The following is a 25,772-nucleotide window of genomic DNA, read 5'->3' as shown; positions in this document are numbered from 1 at the left end:
GACAGTATGTAGATCGTGGTAATTACATTCATGGCATTCGTTTTCTGAATCACAATCTGACTGTATGGGTGGTTACCTGCCAGGTAACGCTTTTGGTTGGTCAGGAAGTCGCCTTACATCCGCCACATGCCCTCTTTCTGTTTCCAGAAGCTGATCATAGAATGGTTTTAATAGTTTACTTTCAAATAATGCAAAGAGTATGCGACATGTGTTTCTCCCTAATTCTGGGCTCATCAGGCATACACACTCACTGCATCACCTCTCGTGAATCGAATCTCTATCGTCAGCGCCAGAGTTGAAGCCCCTAACGTTGCGGTCAGCAAGTCGGCTAACATCCGCCATGTGCCGTCTTTCAGTTGCGAGAAGCAGATCATAGAATGGTTGAAACTGTTGCCCCTAACGTTGCGCCACGGCGTGTGGTTCGTTTATACCTCGTGTCTTCTCATTAAACTTTTATCTCGCGAATATGTTATTGCAATCCACAGCAGGAGCGTTTCTATAAACTTAATTTAAACTTACGTTTTACACCGTGCTTTGTTTCCCTTATGAACATGCTTGTATGCTTCACTCACTCGCTTCTCAATTGTTTAATGAATTTTTTGCTCTTCGCTGTTTGCGGCTCTTCCGTCATTTCCCCCTACTTCGTTCTTTTATCTCGCGAATATGTTATTGCAATCCTTAACGGGAGCGTTTCAATAAACTGATTGAAAATAGTTTTGCATTTACCTTTTTAGTAAAAGGTGAGCTTTTAAGCCTGAGAAATCACCCCGTAAATGCACACGTTTAATTGCACATGTGTTAATATGTATGCTTACACAGTATTAAAAGACAGTGAACAACGTCAGTTAGCTTTGTTCCCGCGTTTGATAAAAGGCGAGCTTTTAAGCCTGAGAAATCACCCCGTAAATGCACACGTTTAATTGCACATGTTTTAATATGTATGCTTACACAGTATTAAAAGACAGTCAAAAATTAACGTCATTTACCTTCGTTCCCGCGTTTGACTCCTGCTGTAAATCTCTTCCTTGTTTTTAGTTCACGTGATTACGTAGGAGGCGTGATGACGCGATACGTGACTCCGCCTCCTCCATTACAGTATATGGACAAAAAATATGTTCCAGTTATGACCATTACGCGTAGAATTTCGAAATGAAACCTGCCTAACTTTTGTAAGTAAGCTGTAAGGAATGAGCCTGCCAAATTTCAGCCTTCCGCCTACACGGGAAGTTCGAGAATTAGTGATGAGTGAGTGAGTCAGTCAGTGAGTCAGTGAGGGCTTTGCCTTTTATTAATATGTATAGATACAGTACATATATACTGTATATAGTGAGTATACTATATATATTTATGCATATGTATATAATGGGTGCCAAGATGAATGGACTGGTATCTCGACTGGGATGGAGAATAATGCTTTATCTGGCCAGGAGGCCATATTGGAAAAACAGCCTGGAAGGAGTTGCAACCTGGCCAGGATGGTTAGTGATCTTTATCCTACTCAGGGAAAAAAGTTACTGGATAAACTGGGCAAACATGGAGGACAGAGGCAGTTCATTCCCTCTAGGCTGGTCCCAGTTAGAACTCCCACAGAGATGAATGGGAGTTGAAGTTAGAGGGCATTGCCAGGGAGAGACTACCTTGGTTTTTGTATGTTCTAGAAGTGCTTGTGAATGACCACTGCCTGGACACTGGAAGCATTTTTCAGTCCAGTTTAAATGAAGTCCTCTGCATCTCCTAGGAGAGTCAGATTTGGGGTGTGGGGGGGGGGGGGGGGGGGGGGGGGGGGGGGGGTATCAGGCAGTGAGCACCACTCACTATTAGGGTGGAAGGAGTAGAAGAGCATTGTGCTGTGTATTTATAGGCTATGTTCACTTTGAAAGGTCGGTGACAAATAAAGAAACCTTAATTTGAACCCAGAGTTGTGTTGGGCGACATTGTATCTGTGGTTTGGGGATCAGTGGCTTATATTATACAGTACCTGCCAAACAATAAAAAGAGTACACAACATGTGTTTTTTGCCAATAATAGAGCTCATCAGGTGTGTGCACCTTTGCATCCCCTTATAGAGATCAAACCTCGGATGTCAGTGCCTGAGGCAAAGCCTCTGACGCTGTGTCACTGCAGCTGGTTCGCTTAATTGATAGGCTGAAGATCGGAGTATTATACTCTTAGGTCTGAAATTGCATTCTGATTATTTGATTATTTATATACCTGACTATTTTTATTTAATATATTTATACATGAGCCACTATAAAGGTGAAACACATGTCGTGTACTCGTTGTATTATTTGGCAGGTACTGTATTACAATTTAGTTGTGATGCAACTGAGAGGACATGGCAGATGTTTGCCGACAAGCTTTACCTGGTAGGTAACCACCCAAATAATCAGATTGTAGTTATTATGTTTGTGTGTGTTTGTGTAAAATTGGTAACTATAGTATTTACAATTTTACTAAATCATTACAATAGCAATATCTATATTTAACTACATTGTATTTTTTTCTGCAGTTTAACATTCCAAAGCTGTTACCCATAGAGTCACTTTAACAAATTAGTGTACCTTCCAGACTAAATCCTTAGCATTGTAAAAACCACCCAATTCAATAAATTGTCTGATGAATTCCAAGGGTGGTTGTGCACCATACTTTTCAGGAACTGGCATATTCAGATCATCTAAAAAAAATAAAACCTTAAAGGAAAAACAAGAAATTTGGAGTTACAAAATCTGAAAATACTTCTGGTTTATGAAATTAGAAAAAAATGACAACTAAAACAACATTATTATTTTTGTAAATGAAATCAAGACGAATAAAAAAAAAAATCACAAACTGTATTTACAAAGTGAAACAGATGGCAAATGAGTTACAATTAACTACTTTTTTCAGTAATGTTTTATTAACCAGTTGAAAATTATGTATATGCATTATTTGCATGCTCAGAGTGATATGCACGTTTTCAACACTAATGTTGTTTCCACATCAAATGACATACACTTCTCTGCATGCCATTGTGCAAACGCAGGGGCCACACTTCCTCAGACAGCATGTCAAGCTGTTGCATGTGCACGACTCTACAGTTTTGTGATTAGTAGCGTCTATCTACCAAACAGAACAGGAAAGATATACAAAATATACAAGCTGAAAGAACCTTCCCAACATAAATCTAAAACAGTAAATGAATCCAGGATAGTGTTTGCACAGGATGTTTATATGTTTCAAGATTGATAGAGTCTGAAAATTTTCCAATGCTTTTCAATGGAGGGGTTAGAAATGTCAAAACTTTGTACAGAACGCTGAATTTCAAATATCTCAACAAAAACTGAACTTTTACTCACAAATTTCCTTGAAGGATAAGTGTGCCAAATTTCAACAAAATCAGTCCACAGCAAGCTGAGTTGTTTCATGTGGACAATTAAATGGACAGGAATATAGTCAGAAAGACAGAAATGGCGACTGCAGTAGGTGCTTTTCACACTACTGTATATGTGAATGCACCTAAAAATGGGTTTATGTAAAACAAAGGCGATGACAATGTGTAAATGTCCTTGGTCTGGAATGGTGAGGGACCGTGCCAAGTACGGTCAGAATAAATGTAGCTCCTAAGAGTGTGGAAGGTGAGTTCAAACAGAACACTTAAGAGAGGCACTTCAGCTTCTAAAGCATGTTGATCTGGGTTTACGACTGGCTTATATAGATGGGAAAGTGTGGTAGATGTTGTTTCAATTGACCCCAGGTATAAGGCTGAGCTGGCAGTGTGTAGGTGCAGGCTCAGGTCGAGACAACATTGAGTGTCCATTCCTTTGTCTCTTGCACCTCTGAGTCATTAGAAATAAAATATTTACCTTTTTGTTATGTGATGCTCCAAAAAAACCTTTGCCTTTTCTCACAAGTTTTTTTAAGATTCGAGCCTGTGTTTGTTGGACACTGGTCTGGCCACAGAATTGCAATGAAGAGACTATTAAGCTGGAATCATCAGAAGATGGCCGAGTGATGCCATAAAGAGACTGGTGCTTGATGAAGGACTTGCTACTTAACCCAGGGGAATGGTCACTTAGTGCAGTTTCTTAAGAGGCAAAGAAACAAAATCAACAATTAATCACAAACTATGCTCATAACTGAAAACTCTGCTATAATTTGCAAGAACTATTGCTTATTTTGTTTTTAGTATTGTATGTTGTTTCAAGTTCAATTGTATTGTGTTTTGTAAGCCACACCAATACACTCTAAACACAAAATAATAATAAAAACACTTTATTTGCAGTAAATGTAAATAATCTAAATTCAATTTTAGCATACACTCTTTTTAAGCATTTAAACTACCATATTGTCATGGTCCTGCTCACAAAACCTGAGTCCGCTGCAAATGGGGACAGGGAAGTGGTCCAAATAACTTAAATCTTGTTTTCCTTTCCTTCAGGGTAGGACTGGAAGCCCAAAGAAAGAGTCTCTGCCCAATAAGGTCAATGGGGAAAAAGGGCAGAAAAGCTCCACCCCCTGAGGTCATCTCCAGAACCAATGTCACTTCCTGTTAGATGACTCCCAGAGAAAATAAATAAGGAAATAAGTCCCTATGGAGACAACTCGTTTTATATTGTCATTGGAGAGAAATTCCTCCTTAGCTGTGTCAGGCAAAAAAATAAAAGAAAAGGGGACCTAGCTGTGACCGCAAATGACTGTGTCCATGGACAGGGGGGCCCAAAGTCTTATTTGTGAGAACTGCGTTTATCATTTATTGAACAATAGGCTCACACCCTGTCTTTGAACTGAGATCCTTATTTATCACTCTCTTTCTCCCCTGTATAGAAGTAAAAACAAATATTCCTAAACCAGGAAAAATGAACTTTTATGAAACGTTTGGGAGATTTTTTTTTAATTTTGCATTTCCGGAACTCTTTATTTAGGATACTCTGTGAAAATGAAACCATTGATCCATTCAGGATCTATAATGAACAATTGTACCCTCCTCCAAATCCAGCTACTTTAGCATTACACTTTTTAATGAGTTTATTACCCAAAAATGCATCTTCAATAACTTGTTCATTTCCATTTGCATCTTCAGCTGTCAGAGAGTTAACATTCTCTAGAAGACTGCGGAATATACAAGATCAGTTAACAAAAAATAATAAAACAATAGTAATAAAATGGCGGCACGGTGGCGCAGTGGGTAGCGCTGCTGCCTCGCAGTTGGGAGATCTGGGGACCCGGGTTCGCTTCCCGGGTCCGCCCTGCGTGGAGTTTGCATGTTCTCCCCGTGTCTGCGTGGGTTTCCTCCGGGCGCTCCGGTTTCCTCCCACAGTCCAAAGACATGCAGGTTAGATGGATTGGCGATTCTAAATTGGCCCTAGTGTGTGGGTGTGTTTGTGTGTGTCCTGCAGTGGGTTGGCACCCTGCCCGGGATTGGTTCCCTGCCTTGTGCCCTGTGTTGGCTGGGATTGGCTCCAGCAGACCCCCGTGACCCTGTGTTCGGATTCAGCGGGTTGGAAAATGGATGGATGGATAGTAATAAAATACATGTTACTAAAGTCAACAATTACAGTGCATAATACATAAGAGTTTACTATACTGTGAAAGGATGACCAATGAAAAAAGTGGTACAGGGATGGGTAAAGTCCTATAACAAACCTCCAGGAGAGAAGCACAGTGACACTGGCAGGCAAAGAGCAACTAATGTATATATCCTAGTCTTGAAAGTAATAGGCACCTCAGAAGGTCAACAGACAGGTGCCCCAGTATAGAAGGCAGTGAAACAATGAAATATTCCTCTATGATGCTGGAAGCCAAAACACTTGTTAAGAGCTAGGGATACATGAGAGTGACATGTCTGAACTTCATGCCACCAGGACTTTCTCATTTTAAACAAAGGACAAAGCTGCCTCCCTGAAAGGAAGAAAGGCCAGAAAATCTTTCAGCTGCTGGAGGGCATGCTGCTCCAGGAAAAAAACATATACCATGCTGTCATTTTAAGACTGTGGGCAGGTGAGAAGATGCCTGAGAAACTGCACAGGGATATTACTAGATTGGTGTTCCTATATAAAAATGACAGTGTCACCCAGACCAAGAAGTGATTCTAGGAAGTGGCTGGAAGTGACCCTGTCTGGGGCAGTAAAGCTACCTAATGGCAGATTGAAAATCAAGTCTCTAGTCAGGAGCAGAATTCAGGAAGAAGACTCTCTGCTAGGAAGAAGAGCCCAGGGTCAGTGGGAAGGAAAACAGAAGGTGACTGAAATGACCCATTTCTGAATGCTCAAAGGGGAAGCAGGGAGTGGGTTTGTTCTGTTAACTCTGCATGTTGTGTTTTTTGTTGTGTGTTGCATTACTATGTCATTGTGACTTTTGGTTTTCAAGTGCTGCATGAAGGCCTCCCACAGTAGAATCCATCCATCCATCCATTATCCAACCCGCTATATCCTAACTACAGGGTCACAGGGGTCTGCTGGAGCCAATCCCAGCCAACACAGGGTGTAAGGCAGGAAACAAACCCCGAGCAGGGAGCGCAAACACACACACACACACACACACACACACACACACACACACACACACCAAGCACACACTAGGGACAATTTAGAATCGCCAGTGCACCTAACTTGCATGTCTTTGGACTGTGGGAGGAAACCGGGGTACCCGGAGGAAACCCATGCAGACACGGGGAGAACATGCAAACTCCACGCAGGGAGGACCCGGGAAGTGAACCCAGGTCACAGTAGCATTTTTACTTTTTTGTTTCCAATAAACAAACATATTCAGAAAAACATTCAGTCGTTCACTTTCTTTGTTGACTTTGTCCAGCACAAGGTTGTAGGGAGCTAATGCTCCTGGTAGCAACAGGTGGAAAACAGAAACCAATTCTGGATGGCACCTCAATTCTTCACTCACTACACGAATGTCTTTGGAAAGTGTGAAAAAAGATACTTACAAAAAAGTGTACATCTGGAGAATGTGCATACACCATACAACAGTGCCACACATCAGCCAGATTATATCAAATGTATGGTCTACCTTGCAGATTTTGCTTGATTGTGCAGGAATACATCACCAAGGATTGTTCCTGGTTTTATTAGATGACCTCCTTGCTTCTTCAAGTTTTCCAGCATGTTGTGAATTAACACAGATTTTCCGACACCTGATTCCCCTAAAATAGTTGAATGAATAACCATTGTAAATCTTTGTCTTCTTTGCTATATTAACTTTTATGACCTTTGACTCAATTACTTTGACAAAACAAATAAATGTATTAACAATAAAATTAATCATAAAATGAAGTAATAAATAAGAATCATATATTTTAAAAGTTCATATTCTAAAGAAAAGATTGGGAGGTGCTGGGCTAAAGCAGAGTGACGTGAAGTTTCACAGGTGCCCGACAAACACAACATTTCAAGCTAACCATTTCTACATTTTTTGGAATTACTAAAATTATGTTTGCCACTTATTAGATTCCCTCATATGCAGTATAGTTCTCAGTTATCTGGGAGATTAAAAAAACTCATACCACCCAAAATGTATGTATTCAACTACAAATGTTAACAACTTTTAAAAAAAGAAACCTCTGAGACAATGAATTTTAAGCAGCAGTAAATATGATAATATCTTAAATAAGCAGCCATATTTCTTGTAAAACAATTTGGATTATACATCCTAAGAAAAAAAGTGATTTGTATTCAGTTCCAGGTATATTACTGCACCTGTTAAGAGCACAGGGTGATTATTGAGCAGGAGTAAGCTTGTCAGGAAGGAGAATCGCACTGTGTCAGGAGTGGGGATGAACTGTACACTTGAGTCCATACTCTTCTTCAGGAATTTTCCTTTAACACCTTCATACATTAGTGACTCAGAAAATGACGAAAAGCTCAATCCTAAAGAAAATAATAATTATTTAACATAATTATTGCAGCATTTTATTGAAGTGCTATGTTATGATCCAACAAACGGGCGGAGTGGTGGCTCTGAGGCTAAGGATCTGTGCTGGTATCCCGAAGGTTGCCGGTTCAAATCCCTGTCACTGCCAAAAGAGATCCTACTCTGCTGGGCCCTTGAGCAAGGCCCTTAACCTGTAATTGCTCCAGGGGCACTGTACAATGGCTGACCCTGCGCTCTGACCCCAAGGGGTATGCGAAAACTACCAAGTTCCTAATACAAGAAATTGTATAAGGCGAAATAAAGAATAAAAAAAAAAAAAACAAAGGAAATAAATACATTTTCCAATAATAAATAATTACAGAGAAAATGGTAAATGTCAAAGAAACAAACCTCAGTCCAGACCTCAAAATTACAGAAAAGAGATAAAGACACAGCTTTGTCAATATAAACAAATCATACAAATCCATCCCAAAAGTGCTCTATTGGTTAAGGCCAGGCCAGAGCAGCAGCTGAACGGCATATTTGTTTCTTAGCACAGCTGTAACCACCGCAGTCATATGTGGCCTCATGTTGGGTCAGGGCATGTTTGTGGCCTAAGTAGAGGGTCTATAATAGATCATCTTGCTCTAAGGCCAGCTGCATGGAGCCTATTCTTCACTGTACTGTCACTAATGGGGGAATTATGCCTGCTTAGGCCACTCTTGGTGTTGCTACACTCCTGAACATTCATTTACCATTAAAGAGCCAAGTCTCCAAAAATCATTGATCTGCTTGCTCAATATGACAGATAGTATGATCCTGTACTCTCCCTCCTGAGGTAGCGTACTCCTACAAATCAGGAGGTAGAATGCCAAAGTGTTCTGTCACCTGCTCTTCCTGAAGAAGTACTGTGCAGTTCTACCCGGGCCATCTCTTTTCCGACTTGTGGGAAACTTGTGTTTTTACACTGGCATATGCAGAATCTCATCTGTTGGCACCCAAGGTATACAGTATGTATGCACCAATCAGCCACAGCATTTAAACAACTGACAGGTGAAGTTAATATCATTGATTATCTCATTACAATGGTACCTGTGAAGAGGTGGGATCTATTAATCAGCAAGTGAACAGTCAGTACTTGAAGGTGATGTGTTGGAAGCAGAAAAACCGGCAAATGTAAGGATCAGAGTGACTTTGATAAGGGCCAAATTGTGATGGCTAGACGACTGGGTCAGAGCATGCAGTATGCGGTGGTTGCTACCTAACAAAAGTGGTCTAGGAAGGACAACTGGAGAACTGATGACAGAGTCATGGGCAGCCAAGGCTCATTGACGCACGTGGGGAATGGAGGCTAGCCTGTTTGGTCCGATCCCACAGAAGAGCTACTGTAGCACAAACTGCTTAAAAATGTAATGCTGGACATGAGAGAAAGGTGTAAGAGCACACAGTGCATCGTACCACCTAACTAAAGATTGTTGTAGACCACTTACACTGCTTCATGGTAACAGTATACCCTGATGGCAGTGGACTATTTCGGTAGAGTAATGTGCCCTGCCATGCTGCAAACATTGCTTAGGAATGGTTTGAGGAAAATAACAAAGAGTTCAAGATGCTGACTTGGCCTCCAAATTCCCCAGATCTCAAACAGATTGAGCATGTGTGGGGTGTGCTGGAAAAATGGGTCTGATCCATGGAAGTCCACCTCATAGTTTACAGGACTTAAAAGATCTATGGCTAATGTCTTGGTGCCAGATACCACAGGACACCTTCAGAAGTCTTGTGAAGTCCAAGACACAATGGCTCAGAGCTGTTTTGGTTGCATGAGGGGCATTGACACAATATTGAGCAGGTGGTTTTAATGTTGTGGCTGATCGGTGTATGTATAGTATATATTCCTTATGATAAACTGATCCAGAATAACACCTTGCATTACAGGATTTAACTGAAATAAGCCTAACAGGTAAAAAAAAAAATCTCTTGGTATCTCTATGAAATTTTACATGAAGATATTTAACATTTAGACACATCAAGGCAGACACTACTTAATACTAAATTACTTAATTACAACTTACTTAATAACAAAGGCAATACAGATATAGTAAATAAAGCTTTCATGACTACATTATTTAAAGGAAATCAAAGCTCCTTTACAAATAATTACTTACAAAAAATAATTACTTAAATCAGGGAAATAATAAAAATGCCTACCTTTCTTTATCATGGACTCAGTAGAAGTCACCAGTTCATCCCAGGGTACAAAAGCACCCGTTTGTAAATCTACAAAGTAGCCAAAGATCAGCCTGTTCCCAGTTGGAAGGCGAACTCCTTAAAATGAAAATAAAAGTGTTAAGAGTGCATTGATCTTATAATGTTACTAACTGGACTTAAGAAAAATGGAAAAAAAATGTACAGAACAAATGATGCTATTATTTACAATTTGTTCACAATAAAGCACTTAATAATGTTAAAACATGTATAAATACTGCTGGTTGAAAACATTTTAATGTTGTGAATTAAATGCTAACAATGTGACACAGAGTGTGAGAAACATCTTTTGCAAAGTAACTTCTCAAATTTCCAAATGCAGTACATTACAAGATAAAGAAAAAGTAGAGAAAAAGAGAGAAAGCCTTATGGGAGCCGCTCTTCTGCTGAGCAAGTAAGATGGCCTGGCCTAAAGAATGAACAGCAAAACATTCTTACTATAATAATATCCATTAATATTATGATATGGCTATATCTATTCATTCATTTTGTGTTATTATTAAAGAAAATAATTGACACAGAAATTTTCACAGGTCTTTAGACAAAGGCACGGACACCAGAATTAACATATTGTGAAATAATTACATTTGTTACCTTATGGGGAATCAAATCAGCATGAATTGCATAAAAATACCTGCTTTCTCTGCCTTTACAGGCCTGTCATTACAGGTACCGAGATCAATGTCTAACTGTTGTGTTGTTGGCCTATTTTTGACCCAGATTGCAGAATAAATAACAAAATAAACAACTTAGGCATTTTTGTGGTCTGTCAATATGTGTGCCTTTCAAATAAAAATGAACTGCCAGCATTATCTTGATAGGCTAAGCACATAAAGTTTAACTGACGTGGAAACATTGCCTAACAATCAATGCAAATTTACTGTAAATATATTAGGTATTAAAACACAATGTTCAGTATTTTAGTGACCACCCCAAACATTAAGAAATGATCCTTTGAGTGGAGCTCTTTTCTCATTTGTCTAAAAACCTTGGACCACCATGTCAAAAGTAACCTGGTACTGTACCTAGCAATTCTCCCTGGTTTATATATAAAGTGACAGATACTTCAAACTGTTTCTTGGTAGTCTGTCCTGCCTCACAAAGATCCAAGTCCCACCTCACTTTGAACACCTTATGCCTTTAGGGTCTAGGAAGAATAAGGTTAACATCATGCCACTCTTACATGGCCCTTCCAAATAACCGAATCCTCCAATGTATGTCTGTCTGGACTCTCGGCTACGAACTACATGGTGTTATATGACACATTGAAACTCATTTAAAAAAAAGCAGGTCTAAAATTTAACACATTAACATTTGGTAGTGTAAAGTGCTAGTGGAATGCAAATCTTTGCTAATCCTTTCTGTAAAACACATCAGGCAATACCAGGATGAAGGAACTATCCAATGTTGTAGTTAATGGTCCACAAGCTGTTGCAGAGTTAAGGATTAACAAAGCTATCCTTCATTAAAATGAGGATTGATTTGCTTAAATTGGATCAATATTTTGAAAGTTAATCCTGAGCATTATGCAAGCTGTTTTAACTTCTTATGCCTTGTGCTAATTCCTATTTTATTTTTGTTATTTTCTTTTTTTCTGTATTTGCAATTATATTTTGAGAACTGAGAATTTAATTAAATGCAATCATATATTTTAGCAAGTGAAAACTGAGAGAATATTCATTCCCATTGCTTCTATACTACAGAACCAGCTCCAGAGTTTGATATAAGCTACACAAGCTACAGTTTTGCTATAGTTTTATTAAAATTCACATATGAAAATCTCCATCCTTTTGTATGGCTTACGTACCCCTCATTAATGTTCAAACAATTTGAGCACAATACTATCCATATATTTGCATAACAATTGCTAGCAGTTACTGTTGGGATAACAAGTGATACCAAAAATCAAACATTTGTCAATTTGTCTGTACAACATGCACACCACACAACAGAGGCCACAATGTGTGCCCTTAGGATAACTATAATTTCTGTCAATTTCATCACAATATTATAGCTAAACCTATAATAAGGCATAGGGCTTTAATTCAAATGCAGGATTTCTAGAATCATGTCTATTATTTTGAAATTCTACATGGTAAATTAATTCAAGAACATCTTGCCTCTCTTTCAAGGCAAAAAAATCCTTGTATAATGGCCACTTATATTCCATTATGAAATCAGTTCAGAAATAATAATCACCATTGGTTAGCTAATCAGCATCAGAACAGCTAAGCCATATGTTCTTCCTTATGTATATACAGTAGAATGCACTTTGCTGTATATCCTTTATGTGTGCATATTTAATCACTTTTTAGAGATAATCATATATTGCTCCAGTCTTGTGGTTGTCATTTACAATCAATAAATCTTTCACTCTGTATCACTTTAGACAGGCAGTTGTCCTCAAGTGCTTCAAACCATATCACCTGTTCTTCATCTGGCCCTGTCCCATATGGACAAAAGAAACACCTATGCTAGAATGCTTTTCGTTGACTTCAGTTCAGCTTTTAATGCCATCATCCCTCAGAAGTTTACAGGGAAGCTGAGTCTGCTAGGTTACAACACTTCCCAATGCAACTGGATCCTGAACTTCTTGACTGAGACTCCCCAGATAGTCTGCGTTGGAAACACGATGGTACAGTTGCGTTCAGCTCTACCACCATCATTAAGTTTGCTGATGACACAACGGTGGTGGATGAGTTGGCTTATAGAATGGAGATAAGATATTGGCAGACTGGTGCAAGTGCAACAATATGTCTTTTAATGTAGGCAAGACACAAGAGAAGATTGTTGACATCAGGAAGGCCCTTGCTATCCACACCACACTACTCATCCAGGGCTCTATGGTGGAACTGGTCAAAAGCACCAAATTCCTTAGTGTACACATGGCACTTGACCCTTACTTTGGGAATTAACACACCTCATTAGCCAAGAAGGCACACCATCATCTTCACTTGCTTTGCTGGCTGAAGAAAGCAAGCCTACCTCCTCCCATTCTAACCACATTCTACAGGGGCAGAAAAGATCATTGGGACCTTTCAGCTCTCCATTAAAGACATCTCTACAAAGTATTGCATCTACAAAGCCCACAGCATTGTGAAGGACAGCTCCCACCCATCTCATGGTGTCTTTTTCCCATTTCCATCTGGCACAAGGTACTGAAGCATCTCAACAGGCTCTGCAAACAACTTCTACCCCTTAGCTTTCTGGATTCTGAACTCTTTACTGCCCCACAGCCCTCAGTATGTTTTTGCACTTGTTACTACTGTTGTCTTTTACGATCAGTTGTTGTATTATTTATTTAGTACAATTTATTTCAAATTATTACTATATATTCAATTACCTATTATTTTTTTAGCTATTTTTAGTAGAGTATAGTTCTTTACCTGTCTTGCACTTATTCTGTGTTTATGTATATATTACATTGTGGTCCTGAGGAATGTTATTTCATGCCACTGTTTGCTGCAATACTGTGTATGGATGGTGTGACAATGAAATCACTTGACTTGATTTGACTTTAGGTGTTATTATGGATTCAGACCTAAACTGAAATTGTATAATAACCACATAACTAGAAGTCCATTTTTCATTTAAAGAACATTGCTAAAGTTAGAACTCTTATAACACTGCAAGATACCTGAATTTAATTTCCGGGTTTTGTTTTTAGCTGACTACGTTACTATAATGCATTCCTAACAGGATTACCTAAGAACGACATTGCTCGGTTGCAGTTTGTACAGAACACAGCTGTAAGAATCTTAACCAGTAAAAGCTTACCTGTGTTGTTTAGAATCGATTTTAAAATACTTTTAACAGTATACAGTATAAAGCTCTGAATTGTCTTGCTCTTTCTTATATTTTATACCATTAGGTTCCGACTCATAGTATGAGATCCCCGAACACCAGTTTGACTGATTATTCCTAGAGCTAAGCATAAAAGAAGTGGTGAGGTGGGCCTTTTTGCTGTTAAAATGCAGGCAAATATTGTGGAACATTTAATAAAAAATACTATTTTAATTTGGCTTCTACATAAATGCTTTTTCGTGGCTCTTCTAGAAGAGTATATATGTATTAAAATATATACTTTTTGCATTTGCAGTTGTTATTAACCTCTACTTTTCTCTTTTTTCTTTGGTTGCATTTTGCATCCCCAGCATCTGGTCAATTACTGTGAAGACACCTGTGATGTTAGAATGAATGCGAATGCTCCACCTGTTGTCGAGATCCACTGCATCGAACACAGCATTTTAGGATTAGGCTTAGAAACAATAAGAAACTACTTAAGCAAATTTATGTTAGGTAGATTGCCCATCGGAACTGGGAGGTCATTTCACCTTGGAACCACTGCAGTTTTATTTTCTTCAGCATCTTGCTAGCTGGAGTTTTTTTGATCCTTTCTGTCATCCATGACCATCTGACCAGAGCATTGGACTTATCATTATAGTCATAAGAGACTTAAAAACAAACTCATAATTAAGGACCCTACTTTATCTGTTACTGTATTATTTAAGTGTGTATTCCATCCATCCATCCATTTTCCAACGTTGAATCCGAACATAGGGTCACGGGGGTCTGCTGGAGCCAATCACAGCCAACACAGGAACCAATCCTGGGCAGGGTGCCAACCCACCGCAGGACACACACAAACACACCAAGCACACACTAGGGACAATTTAGAATCGCCAATCCACCTAACCTGCATGTCTTTGGACTGTGGGAGGAAACCGGAGCGCCCGGAGGAAACCCACACAGACACGGGGAGAACATGCAAACTCCACACAGGGAGGACCCCGAAAGCGAACCCAGGTCCCCAGATCTCCCAACTGCGAGGCAGCAGCGCTACCCACTGCGCCACCGTGCCGCCTAAGTGTGTATTGATTTTTCTTATTTAATATTTGTGGTACTTCATGCAGTCATTCAAATATTTATTTCTAAATTGCTGCATTCCTGCAATTTTTCTTTAATAGATTGTAAAACACTTTGAGCTACTTGCTTTCTCTAAAATGTGCTGTAGAAATACATATTTCTGTTGTTGTTTGCAGTGAATTAAAAGTACCACAGTAAAGATCAAAATGTGGTTATAATACTAAATCTAAATACTAAATATTAAAAAATACATATTAAACATACTAAACCCAGTAGAATAAACATAGGACTACACTTTAGCATTTAGATTAAAACAGGTATTTACCGTGAGGTGGCTCTCCGTCAAACAAATCGTGAACCAGCTTATCAAAGCAGCAGGCTACGCTAACAAGAGGAGTGTCTTTGTCTTTGGAAACCTGTAGTGAGTCTTCCCATTCCTCATCACGATTCAGGATTCCACCAACAGCCCAGGTAAAAGCAAAAACGAAGAGCCTTCCGAGCAAAACTGGGAGTTTGTCTGGATGCTTTTGAAGAAACCACTTATGATGGTCCCTCCTGTTGAAAGCAGAACACCGACATGAAGTTGTAAATTTTGTTTTATGATTAATGATTAATGACTCAGAAAGAGCTGTGAGGAGTCCGAGTATATCCCAGTGGTATCAGACAGAAAGCAGGTACAAACACTGGATGGGACACTTCACTGTTTCTAAATTCTCTCCATGTTGGCCTTAGGTTTCTCTGGGTTACCTTCCTTCCACTCACATAACAAATACAGGCATGTTATTTCAACTGGTGACTGGTACATTGTTTCAGGTAAGGAAGACAGAACTTTCGAGGTAAGGTTGTTATACTCGCTAATCTAGGTGTTGAGGTGATGAATGTTTTGCATGTTGATCAACACATGCAAGAAATAATTTCACTATACGCTGTACATGCGACAATAATATACTCCATTAACTGAAAAATCTAGAAATTGGCCAAGTGTGTGGGTGAGTGTAGGTGTGTGCATGAGTGGGCCATGTGATTGGTTAGCTCCATTAAGGATTTATCTGTAGTTTGCTCAAAAATTCCGCTTCTCCCTTTCACCCTACAATTGGATTAAACCGGTTCAGAAATTTGCTAAATGGTTGGAGTTAGTTTGCTTTGCTTCTTTTGAATACTAAAACTATTATTGCTTCTAACAACCATATCCTCAGAACATGTGAGGAAATGACACCAAAACCATGGAAGAATGTGCAAACACCACATAGACAGTGACTGAACCAGGATCTATGCCCTAGCTCCATGAGCCCTGCTCTTTATATTGTTTCATCTCAACATTCCACTTCGATTATAATGAGGCTTGCCTGTCTTGAGCTGAGCCTAGCAGACTGCCTCTGAAGCTACTTGTTGTCTTAGATGAAGAACTTCTTGATTGAACAGTCCATGGTATATTTTCATTGACATCTGGAATCAGAATATATGAAATCAAAAAATGAAATGCAGTGATGAAATAGTTGAAATGAATATAGTAAATATTATATAATTACAAATAAATTATATAATTAAATATTATATAATTACAAATAAATTACATTATCATACTATACAATGCAATTATGAAGTAAATGTACTGCAGGTACAAAATTAGTTTTAATGATGAATTCTTTTGATTTAGGAATGTATCATACCTGTTAGGTATCTTTTGCTTATTATTCTATTTATTTATTGATTATTTTCAATCAACTTTGAAGAAAAGTGAAATTTGGTACAATTATAGGTGCATACAGCATGGACTGAAAAGGCTTTTTGAAATTAACTAATAAGTCATATGACCAACCAAAATCCTTGTTTATGCAGATATAATATAATTTACTTGATAAACACTTGCTTAAAATGAGGCCCACAAGTGACCTCTTACATGTAGATGCTGATAGAAGTGGAACATCATAGGTCACACTGTATAGAACCAGCAATGGAAAATGATTTCCACTTCATTAGCTTGATCTTTAGAACCAATAAAGTCAAGGATTTATGATGTCCTAGATTTAAGTAAATGTTTTTCTGGACACTGTATAAAAAGTGTACATCCAAAGAAATACAGCTCAGAGTGAGAATGAAACTGGACACCATATTACAAAACTGGGCATTCCCTTAAAAACATATCATCACATATCATACTATATAATTTTAAACCAAACTACTATTTAATAAAACACTAAGGTTTGTGTGCCCTGATTGGCCAGTTTGGTTTTGATGATGCAACAAAAAAGGAAGTGTGAGGTATATGAGGCATTCTGAGAGAGAGTAACCTTGAAAGGCTGAAAATATAAAACACAGACAGGAGGTGAGAAAGGCATTTTGAAAATAACGACAGAGTCTGAGAAGCAGTGTCACACACGTGCACATGGGAGGCAGCTGAAGGGCTCACAAAGGGATAATTCCATGTCAGTCCAGGGATTGGCAGGGTGCACTAATCCTCCCTATTTTTCATCTGCAGACCAACCACGGTAAATTTTCCCTGGACTGGAGGACGTCACTTTCTGTTTCCGGGCCTGATGACGTCACTTACAGTTCCAGAGCCGATGACATCAACCCTGGTTCCTGCCCGGCTTTAAAACCACCATCTTTGCCTTTTATGTTTGTTCTATTGTTGGACTAAAGTCTGTTGAGACCTGTTCTATGGAACCAAGTTTTCAGTTTTGGCAGCTTAATTCAAGTATACGGGTGGCTTCTGCCAAACCTCTTCCTGCGTCTGTCCAATCTTTTCACAGCAGCCTTTTTGTGACTGCACTCGGGAGAGGGAGTGATTAGTCAAACTGACGCTTTACTTATATGTTACTCTTACCGGATTGCACATAGCAACACACTCTTTTCTGCTTGGCTGTGTGACTGAGTCCTACATAGGACTTGGTACATGTGCTTCTTGCCTTACACAACCAATGCTGCGGAGACAATGCTGGCATTTTACTTCAATAAGATCTGCGGTGGGCTGGCACCCTGCCCAGGGTTTGTTTCCTGCCTTGCACCCTGTGTTGGCTGGGATTGGCTCCAGCAGACCCCCGTGACCCTGCAGTTAGGATATAGCAGGTTGGATGACAGATGGATGGATGGATTTTACTTCAATAAGATAATGAGATAAGTATTGTGTTAGACTGCTCTACTTTAAAAAGTAATTGAGGTGTATAACTCATGTTACTTTTAAAGTATTACCCTATTGCTCTTGATTGTGTTGCTGAATTTGGCACTGCATGTTCAGCGCATCAACACAAATTTAGCAATTTCAGAAATATTGAGACAGATTTTTTTCTGCTAGGAGAAGAAATAGTGCAGTTGCTCAGCATTAACTTCTAGAACTGCATTTTCTAGACACTTCTACCCATGGCTGTTCAAGGTGTGTGCGAAGCAAATGCATGCACAGACTAACAGAGCGCAATGGACGTGCAGACCACAGGACCCTGAAACAGTAACCCGGTTATGGGTATACAGGGCAACATAATCAAGTTATTTCCAGAGAAATCTAACTCTGTTAAACAGGTTTCTCAGAGGCCAATAACCCGATTTGTCTAACTGGAATAAGGGTTTACATTGCATTTTAGAAATTAGCTTTCTGTGAATAATCAGGCCATTGAAGCACATGTAAACATGCTAGATAGATAGATAGATAGATAGATAGATAGATAGATAGATAGATAGATAGATAGATAGATAGATAGATAGATAGATAGATAGATAGATAGATAGATAGATAGATAGATAGATAGATACTTTATTAATCCCCAAGCGGAAATTCACAATATATGTCTATATAAGACTAGGAATCTCTTTGTCTAGTTAGCCCATCACTACACATTTGTGCTTAAATTATTTTATCCATAACATTTGTTGTTCTATTACATGGTATTTCTTGACACTTTGTCAGTTTTACTGTTTTCTCACATTTTGTTTTGTCCATCATCTTGAAAGTCCAAAGCTCAGATAATGTGAGCAATATGTGAGCTAACCTGAGCAATTGTAATGTTAGAAAAAGCTGTTTAAAAAATTAAGTGTGCACTGCTGGTTATGGTGCACAAGTCACAGGACCTAAAGAAGAAGCAACTTAGCACAAATGGTTCTTACGCCAGACTTAAACCATGAAAATACACTCATACACATCACAGAAAGTTATTCAAATTAAAAACCCATGATTAATTACATTTTATTGTATTTTTTTTCAACTGGGTATTTTACAAGTCTTCTTATATAATACGCTACCATGGCTGTCCGGTTTGTCTGTTCAGGATTTTAAATCATCTGTAGCTCTCAAACCGGGTCCTCCCTGTGTGGAGTTTGCATGTTCTCCCCCGTGTCTGCGTGGGTTTCCTCCGGGCGCTCCGGTTTCCTCCCACAGTCCAAAGACCATGCAGGTTAGGTGGATTGGCGATTCTAAATTGGCCCTAGTGTGTGCTTGGTGTGTGGGTGTGTTTGTGTGTGTCCTGCGGTGGGTTGGCACCCTGCCCAGGATTGGTTCCCTGCCTTGTGCCCTGTGTTGGCTGGGATTGGCTCCAGCAGACCCCCGTGACCCTGTGTTCGGATTCAGCGGGTTGGAAAATGGATGGATGGATGGATGGATGTAGCTCTCAAACCATTTGACCTATTGACCTGAAATTAGGGATACATATACTACGTGATGTCTACTATCTGCTTTGCTTTCAGGGTGATGATTGACCTCCAAGGTTATTCCTCTTTTTATTTTTATTTTATTTTATTGTAGAATTAACTCTTGGCAGCAGACAGCAGGACAGCCCTGCGGTGCATGTGTATGGGCGCCGTTCTCTTCCCTACCACCTTCACTGTCACTTCCCCTACCATTCTTGAGGCAGATTGAGAACTTAATTAAGGAAAACGTACTAGGTAATTACAGAAAAGAAGAGAGAAAAGAGAAAAGAAGATATACTGGGAAAGCAGCAAGTGCATCAGCCACTGAGCAAACAAATCCTAAATGTACAGAGAAAGAGTAGGAAAACTAGGAATGCTCAAGTCAAGTGTATTCGCGCCATTACTGGGTTTTCTATAATACATGAAATTTTATACAGAAGCTCCCTGTTTAAACTCACAATTCTATATTACTAAATATTACTGTCAAAAATACAATTCATTACTTGGAAATGTGAATTTTCCATTATCAATTTCAAATATAACAATGTCTACTTTTTTTACTTTTTTGTAATATTTTGCTGTTTCAGTTAGTATAAATAGATCTAATTTTGCATAAATTACCATGCTGTACAGACTAATTATAAAAATGTGTTTCTGATTTTCACATTTTAAATGCACCAAATGCAAATTTTGTGTTTTTTGACAATAACAGAGTATCATACTATAATCTTTAAAGGTAAACTTTTAAACTGGAGTTAAACTTTAGTCACGGTCCTAGCTTAAATAATTAATTAAATTACAAATAACCGAGAACCAAACTGAAAATATTTGAATGAAATACAAACCAAACTCACCAGAAAGACATCCATTTTTGCTCAGCACATTTATAAAAGCTCCTAGAATGTTGCACAAAGTCATTATTATGGACATTTCTGGAACAGGGAAGTGCTGCATTTTCTGATTTTTCTTTATAAAATCTAAACCCTCTGCCATGCTTTTGTTAAAAAGAGTTTGAAGGTACTTTTGCCCAGATTCACCAAGTTCTTTACATTCCTTTGCTAGCCAAGTGTTGACATAAGGCATCCAGCCCAAATCAACAGGGTCCTGTAAAAGAAGACATGTTGACATGTACGTTAATTGCTGATCTGGAATCTGTCAGGATATTGCATATTTCCTTACTCTCAAATTATTTCAATACAACAACAACAACATTTATTTATATAACACGTTTTCATACAAATTATGTAGCTCAAAGTGCTTTACAAGATGAAGAAAGAAAAAAGAAAAATATAAAATAAGATTAAGCAATAAGTAACATAGAATAAAGTAAGGTCCGATGGCCAGGAGGACAGAAAAAAACAAACCAAAAAAAAAAAACTCTGCAGGGGTTCCGAGGCCATTGGACAAGATCTCTTCTCTTCCTTTTCTTCAAACACTCTCACATATTTTTGACAGTACTTGTGATCTATGTGTGTAAATTTGATTGTATAAGCTATTAAACACTGCAATGTCTCAAGTCTTGCTTTTTTGGTGTTGTTCATTCTCATTCTGTTTTGTATGTTAGGTCTAATTTTAACGATTACCTAGTTCTTGTTCAAAGCTTTAGAGAAGCAGAATTTCAAGTGCTTTGGTCTAACTAGGAGCCTCTATGGCGTGGCGTCCTCAACATTATCAACTTAAGGGCTTGTTGTGGACATCGGTAGATAGAGGTATGCCATGAAGAAAAATTGGTAAATACACAAATTTTTTGTGGACATATTTTGGTTGAATCAGATATTATTTGTTGTAAATTCTCAGTAGTTGTCATCAGTGGAGGAGGGTTTAGAATTGATACTGCAGTGACGTGCATCAGCCGTCCTGTGAAACTCTCCAGTTTCATCATGTCTTGCCTCTACCTGCATAGCTCTATTTGTCAAACCACTGTGGCAGGGGGCTGTAAGAACTGGTAAAAAGTTTTTCCCAAATCCTTTTGAATAATGCTGCTTACTTCATTAGCAGGGAACACTGAATGGTTTTCAACTCTCTGGTTAGACATAATCCAATAATTAATCGGTCACATGTGAGCCTGTACTCTGCTTGCCGATCTTTACTGACAGTAACAATGAAGTTATTGATTATTGTATTGAGACATTTACATTGTCTTTGTTGAGATATGTATGTGATAGAAGCTATTACATGTATTTTAAAATGCTTGCTTGCTTTAGTGAGTTTAAGTGCAAAAACAAATTCTGCTGCATTTGTGACACAAAAGCAATAATGCAAATAAAAGTAAATTAAATCTGCATGTTAGAAAAAACTATTCTGAAAGTGTGTGTTTGGTTCTTTGCAGGTTGTCTTTCAAATAGAGAGGGTGCTTGTATCATCTCTGTACATTGCTGCTTTTGGAATTCTTTGTGTTGTCACTTGATTTCACTTCTGGTTGTCTTCGAAAAGTACACCTCATATAACTCCATGTTTTCTACAATAAATATTTATAGATAGATAGATAGATAGATAGATAGATAGATAGATAGATAGATAGATAGATAGATAGATAGATAGATAGATAGATAGATAGATAGATAGAAACTTTGTCCCCAGGGGGAAATTTGGCTTTTTACAGAATCTCTTTAAAAAAGTAAATACATAAATAGACAGATAAATAAGTACATAAATAAATATACACAAACACTATGGTCTGAATACACACCAGAATGACCATAAAGCAAGAAAATTAAAAAGAAAGAAAACATCTAACTTGGCAGTCCCAGTCGCAGTGAGGCATTATGCAGGCGTATTGCTGTTGCTATAAAGGAGTCCCTGCAGTGTTTCTTGACAGACACATATGCTGAATAATTCATTGGCTGAAAGTTCTCAGTGTTAGTGTGTTAGAGAGGGGATGTGCAGCATTGTTCATAATGGCTCTTATTTTCGTTTTAATTCTCTCCTTCAGGGGTTCGTCCACAGTGCATCCTATAACTGAGCTTGCCCTTTCAAGAGAGACAGAGTGGACTTTCTTAAAAATATCTAACAACGTATATGAAATGCAAAGCCAGCATTCTCTTTTTAGAATTGCTTCATCCTGGATGTGATTTTAATCTGCCCTGCAAGCAGGTCCTCCAACTTGCAGCGAAAACCTGGGGGTTAGGGGCAGGATTGGCACTCCAGCCACTGTAACAAAACCTCAGACTGTTCCAGTGTATTGCTGAGGTGTCACCTGTTACACGGCTGCACTTGGGTCCCAGTCTGGTTGGTTTGTCATATGGTGGGTGCAGCAATGAGCTGTAATCAGCGCATGCTCCCAACCTCAGTCTTGGCAAGATATAACAAAAGAGTAGAACTTCACTAGAAATTTTGTTTCAGTGATTTGTTGACAAAGGTATTAAAGCTAAAGTTCATAAACAAAAATGAAATATCAGTATTTGCAGTGTATTTATTTACTTTGATTTGGTTTCTTTGGTGAATAAAGGGCAATAATGGCTATTAAACTTTTGAAAATGCATTTCTAACAAACTTGGCCTAATACACTGTCCTGGGCAGCCAGCTAAATCAGGAGTATGGAAGGAAACTGTCAACTGCATGGCATAGTCATGCAAAACCTACGCACATTTTTACATTAAGCAAGTTGAACAATTAATCTAATATGCAGGTTTTGGGGATGTGGGAGAAAACTGATATATCAGGAGAAAATCTACATCAACACAAGGACCTACTCCACATAGACTGTGCCTGGGTTGGGAATTACACTGAAGTCCCTGAAGCTGTGAGGCAACAACCCTAACCACACTACCACATTGCCACCCAATGCACTTCTTTATAAACAATATCATTACACTCCAAGGTTGTATCTGCCTACATAAACTCTGAAGGCAGCCTTAGTAAAGATGTCCTCTAAATTCCAAAGGTGGATATTAAACAAGAAAAGATTTTGCACAAAGATATTGTGAGTATCTTTGTCTCCTCACAGATCCAGGATCCTGGGCTTGTACTGGGATGCTGTCTATGTGGAGTCTGCCTCTCCTTTTCGTGTATATGTAGAATTTCCACTTGCCTTCCCAAAGATGTGCACTTTAGATTAATTGATGGCTCTCACCGCTGTTGCATGGGACTGGTGTCTTGTCCTTGGCTTGTTTCCTGCCCGGCACTCAGCACTGGTGGGATAAGCTTAGCCCCCTCACCAACCTTGAATTGAATTAGGCAGGTTTGAGAATGTTATATTACATTTATCACTTCTTCAAGTGTGGAAAACATTCTAAGCCATTCTAGAAGTGCATATTATTATGGACGGAGCACATGGGCGGGTGCCCCAGCTGGGATGGAGCAAGGAACAATACCCGACCAGAAGGCCAGTGTGATGCATGGATGGGGGAGACAACCTTTCAGGACTGCATTCTCCTCCAATATGCTAGGTGGCAGCATTCCTAGGCAATGCTACCTGTATGGACACCTGCAAGGCATGCTTGGAACTGTAGTCCAATAAGACAGAATTTTTAGGTTCTGTGGGTGCCCCCAGGAGGTGCTGCAAGGACACATGATCCCTACTTTGTGGAGCTTCCCTTTGACCTGGCAGTGCTTCCAACAGACTATGCCCAAGCACTGGAAGTACTCTCGGGTACAAGATAAAAGAAGCCACTTGACCTCATCCAGGCAAGTTACAGTCGGGTGGAAGACAGCAAAGCTTGCCTAGTAGGTGTGTAAAGAGAAAGAAAAGGAGAGAAGAAGAGAATTGTGTCTGTGTTTATAATTACAAGAAGCCTTTTTGTAAAGAATTTGTATGAATACATCTGTATTTGCTCTGATGACTTGTGTCTGTGAGATTGTGTCTGGAGTTTAGGATGCTGCAATGCAACCTACTGGTCACAACATCTATAAGCAACAGTAGAAGAAAAACAGTCACTACAGAAAAAGCAGTTCTGCCTTACAGAAATCAGTCTTTCTTTACTTACTGTTACTCATTTCTAAAAACAAACTGTCCTGAGGCAGTGAATTTATAACACATAAAGCCAATTATCTTCATAACTGGAGTGAAATACTTATTCTTCTTTGCTTTTTCTACATTTTTGTAGTTACCATATAAACCATTGCACAGCGGCTGATGGTGGCAGGACTGGCTTGTGACAAATTGTCTACTTCAAAGATGATTCGGACTTCAGCTGGCAAAGTGATGCGTTCTCCATTAGCAAGACACAAAATTTTGCTGTCGTCAAGAAGAGAATTTAAATTCTCAACCCACAGAGTATCAACAGGTCCATCCAAGATTATCCATTTGTGAGCAACTGACTGCACGTCATCTGTAGCAAACCAAACATTTAAACATTTTATTTGCATATTGAAATAAGACAACTTATACAGGACTTGACTGGGCCACCATAATATAAAAAATATTTATACTGTGCATGATGGTGAAGAGTACAAGTCATTACAGGAATAAATAAGTAAGTGAAACTTCTTAAACAGAAACCAGGCACACCTAGAATGAACAGAGCATTAATGGAAGAAAAGCCCCCCTTGATTCTCTTATGATGAAACCTGTTTCTTTTCTTCTGACATTTCCATCTCTTCTGGAAACTTTTCTATAAGATGACCACTCCCACACTGAAGTGTTTTTGGCATGAAAACGTCATTTTACACTTCATACTGTGAAGAACTGCTGGGAACATTTAGACATCAATCATAACAGCGCTAGTGTTGTACAGTACAATACATTACAGTCGTGAACTTCCATTGGGCAGTGGGCAGGCATCTAGTTGGTCTAGAAATAGCTGATCTTCAGCTTTGTTGTCTTAAAAGTCCTTGGGTATCTCTAGTTATTATTTTCTGCCGAAACATTATTAAAATGAATTCTTTTCCTCCAGTATGCTGACAACTTATTTTCTGTTAATGTCAATAATATTTTAAACTATAGGAGGCTCTGCCCCTGCTCGCTTCGCGCTACCCACTTTCCGGATCTGCCACTCACGTATGTGGAAGCGGATGTACAATTGAAACAGATTGTTATTTTCATGGGAATTCTTACATATGCATAATAGACCTAACTATTTTACATTACAGCGAGTAATTAACCATAGTAAAAAATAGTAAAACGTTATAAATGGAAAGAAAATTATGTTTCATGTTGCGTTAGAGGTATTCATCACGTTATACATTTTTGTTCTGTTTGGCTTTGAAATTAACACGCAAATACTTTATAAACTTACACTTTTACT

General features: G+C 38.7%; 1 protein-coding gene across 1 annotated transcript in view; it reads right to left on the bottom strand.

Annotated features, from left to right (window-relative positions):
* Nucleotides 1-25,772, bottom strand: part of LOC114649281 (dynein axonemal heavy chain 6-like) — a 217,343-nt gene that overhangs the window by 120,083 nt on the left and 71,488 nt on the right. The window contains exons 32-41 of the mRNA XM_051924685.1: nucleotides 24,637-24,857; nucleotides 20,442-20,691; nucleotides 16,317-16,416; nucleotides 15,296-15,525; nucleotides 10,048-10,164; nucleotides 7,686-7,856; nucleotides 7,000-7,132; nucleotides 5,012-5,088; nucleotides 3,843-4,063; nucleotides 2,562-2,690 (exon numbers count right to left, since the gene is read on the bottom strand). Coding sequence (XP_051780645.1) covers nucleotides 2,562-2,690; nucleotides 3,843-4,063; nucleotides 5,012-5,088; nucleotides 7,000-7,132; nucleotides 7,686-7,856; nucleotides 10,048-10,164; nucleotides 15,296-15,525; nucleotides 16,317-16,416; nucleotides 20,442-20,691; nucleotides 24,637-24,857 — 1,649 coding nt within the window. The remainder of the gene's footprint in view (nucleotides 1-2,561; nucleotides 2,691-3,842; nucleotides 4,064-5,011; nucleotides 5,089-6,999; nucleotides 7,133-7,685; nucleotides 7,857-10,047; nucleotides 10,165-15,295; nucleotides 15,526-16,316; nucleotides 16,417-20,441; nucleotides 20,692-24,636; nucleotides 24,858-25,772) is intronic.

This window comes from Erpetoichthys calabaricus, chromosome 3 (genome assembly GCF_900747795.2).
Source record: "Erpetoichthys calabaricus chromosome 3, fErpCal1.3, whole genome shotgun sequence".
Taxonomy (NCBI): domain Eukaryota; kingdom Metazoa; phylum Chordata; class Cladistia; order Polypteriformes; family Polypteridae; genus Erpetoichthys; species Erpetoichthys calabaricus.
This window is presented reverse-complemented; position numbering and strand designations above follow the sequence as displayed.